Raw genomic sequence first — 2,752 nt, 5'->3', positions numbered from 1 at the left:
AGTAGAATCTGAGATGTTTAAAGTAACTTAACAGATTCGGTCTAATTGGTAGTTGTGCTAATAATCTGAATTACTACAAATAGTGAATTCATTATAATACAGACAAAAGAACTTTACTCTTCCTGAATCTCTACTCAGAGTAAAGCAGGGTGTTTGAGGGGTTTCATCTAGGTTGCACCTGCTAACATAATGGCCGAGTGTGCTACCTCTGCTATGGGGTTTGGACTGAGCAGTGCGGGCTGCGGAAGGTAGGAAGTGTATTCTTTGGGAAGCTTTTGAAGCTATTCAAACCGTGACCTGAAGGATAAGCCAGAAGAGACATGGAAATGCAAAGATACGGGTCAGAATGCAGTACATCCCCCCTTCTGCAGTTACCACACAGGCCGTGTGAACTCAACAATAACCAATTACTTATTGTTGTGGATAAACATTTGATTTCCAAGTTCCATACAGAAGGCTGATACCATTAATTGGTGCTTCTGTGATTACTGCAAATTATTTAATGTGACCTGCTCCTCATGATACCAACCTGTCGTATCCCTCTACCTATGGAAGAAGACTGTACTGAAACTAATATTAAATTACCTGCTTGCATGGTTTTGAAGCTGCATTTCATTTGTCATGCTGCAGTTTGTAGCTTTAAAATTTGCTGATCAAGTCTCAGGATGACTTGAGTGAAAGAGGCAAAGATTTTCTGTGATTAAGTGGATGCTTTTGTTTCTATTTCAGGAAAGCCCCACAGCACTGGCAGCTCCGAACGGATTCAGCTCTCAGGAATGTACAATGTTCGAAAAGGGAAAATACATTTGCCAGTCAACAGATGGACAAGACGCCAAGCTATCCTTTGTGGAACATGCCTAATTGTCTCATCAGTAAAAGAAAGCCAGACTGGAAAGATGCATGTCCTCCCTTTAATTGGTGGAAAAGTAAGATATTTTGTTTTATTTGTTTGCTTGGTTAACCCCCTGTCTCTTTATGAAGAGAAGATTGCATTCAATTAGGATGGTTCTGACTCCCCAAAAGCTTGTTTCTATAAATGGAATTTTCAAAGTATATAAATGACTTTTGATTATGGTTAGTCATATTTAACAATTTAGAATGTTTGAATTAACACTACAAAGAAAAGCAATGGATGCACAATGTTTTTTCTTGTGTGCAGTGTTTAGTGGTTTATATATGCAATAGTATACAGCCAAAGGATATATGCACAGGTCTATTGTGTATGATCTGTGCCGTGCCTCTTCATCCAGGTTTTATCCATGCTGGGTTACTCTTAAGTTCTGAAAAATTAACAAATAAGGGCATGGGCTTATTTTGAACATTGTGGGAGTTTTGAGTGTTCAGCACTGTATGAGTAGTTGTCTGTTGTAAGCTAACAGCAACAAACATTTTTCCATGTGAAAAGCTGAAACGGAACTATTTCCTGATAGATTACATCTGAAACCCAGGAGTTCCAGACTTAACATGAGGAAATTTGTTTTTTCCCACTGTGCTGGTGACTGAGCACTGGCATAGGTTACCCAGATGGGTGATGGCATATCCATCACCCCTGGAGATACTTAAGAACCATCTGGACATGGTTCTGGGCAACTGGCTTTAGGTGGACCTGCTTGAGCAGGGGATTGAACCAGATGACCTCTAGAGGTTCCTTCCCACTTTAGCCCTTCTGTGAAACTGTAGTGAAGGCAGTAAGATTACAACTTTACTATTTCAACCTAAATAGTGTTTCAAAACACTATTATTGGCTTGTTTGGCTGAGGTATTGGGAAGAGAATCATCAGCTTGAGGATGAATTTACACCTTAAATAATCCTCCTTTACCTTTACATACTGGTAAGTTGAATTCTAAAGAATTGTTTGGAGAGAAACAAGCTTCACAATATTATATATGCAGACTAGAGCTGATTCATTAATATTCTATAACTAGCAGTGTGAAAAGTAGTGCTGCCTTCTACGAGCTGTTTCTCCTGCCTCTTTTTTGATTCTTCACATGATTCTCCAACTCTTCCCGGGAAATACTGAAGTAGAGACATTGTCCTCTTTTGGCAACAGGGTGTGAACTCTTGACAGTGAACTGTATTCCTGGCTGTAGGTTGCTATAAAGGACAGGATTAAGGTTCCCATCAGCCGTCTCTTTGAGATGACTATTCTTTTCATCTCAATATATTTCTTTTAATTTAAAATGGGAAATCATTATGTATCTTTTTTAATTGCTTAACATGGAATTTCGAAGTAGCTTTTGCATAGAAACACCTTATGTGATGTAAAACATGCAGACTGTGTTAAGCAGAAAGTTGACAACAAATTTTAAAAGAAAAGGATAACTAAGCTCAGAAAAATGTACTGAGGGCTTCTGCTGACAAAGCTTGGGAGGAGGGTGCTTGGCACAGAACTAAGTGTTTTTTAAATTATTGCTCAAAAGATATTCTTCCTCAACCCCATAAATACTCTGCACTTCCTGGTTTGCAAAGGCTTTCCAGAATGCTGTACTGAGACATTGAGACCATAAGTTGTGTGGGACTTCTCGTGTATGGTAGCAGAATGATGTATTCTGGGTGTTTTTTAGCAAGTTGAGAAATGCCAAAGAATTTAATTGGGCTGTAAGAGAAGCATTTTGTTAAGCCTGTTTTTAATAACTAAGGAGTATAAATTGTATTTTTTTTAGGTAGCATAAGAACAGCCTTTAATGCGTTTCACTGGCACACCTTTTATGGTGTTCACTTTCTATTAAAATGTTGATATTCTTGGTGGTT

General features: G+C 38.4%; 1 protein-coding gene across 1 annotated transcript in view; it reads left to right on the top strand.

The window, feature by feature from the left end:
- Positions 1 to 776: 776 nt before the first annotated feature.
- PHLPP1 (PH domain and leucine rich repeat protein phosphatase 1) overlaps positions 777 to 2,752 on the top strand; it is a 64,575-nt gene continuing 62,599 nt past the window's right edge. The window contains 1 exon segment of the mRNA XM_017738599.1: positions 777 to 926. Within this exon segment, the coding sequence (XP_017594088.1) occupies positions 777 to 926 (150 nt within the window).

The sequence above is a fragment of the Corvus brachyrhynchos genome, unplaced genomic scaffold, assembly GCF_000691975.1.
Source record: "Corvus brachyrhynchos isolate BGI_N302 unplaced genomic scaffold, ASM69197v1 scaffold237, whole genome shotgun sequence".
Lineage (NCBI taxonomy): Eukaryota > Metazoa > Chordata > Aves > Passeriformes > Corvidae > Corvus > Corvus brachyrhynchos.
This window is presented reverse-complemented; position numbering and strand designations above follow the sequence as displayed.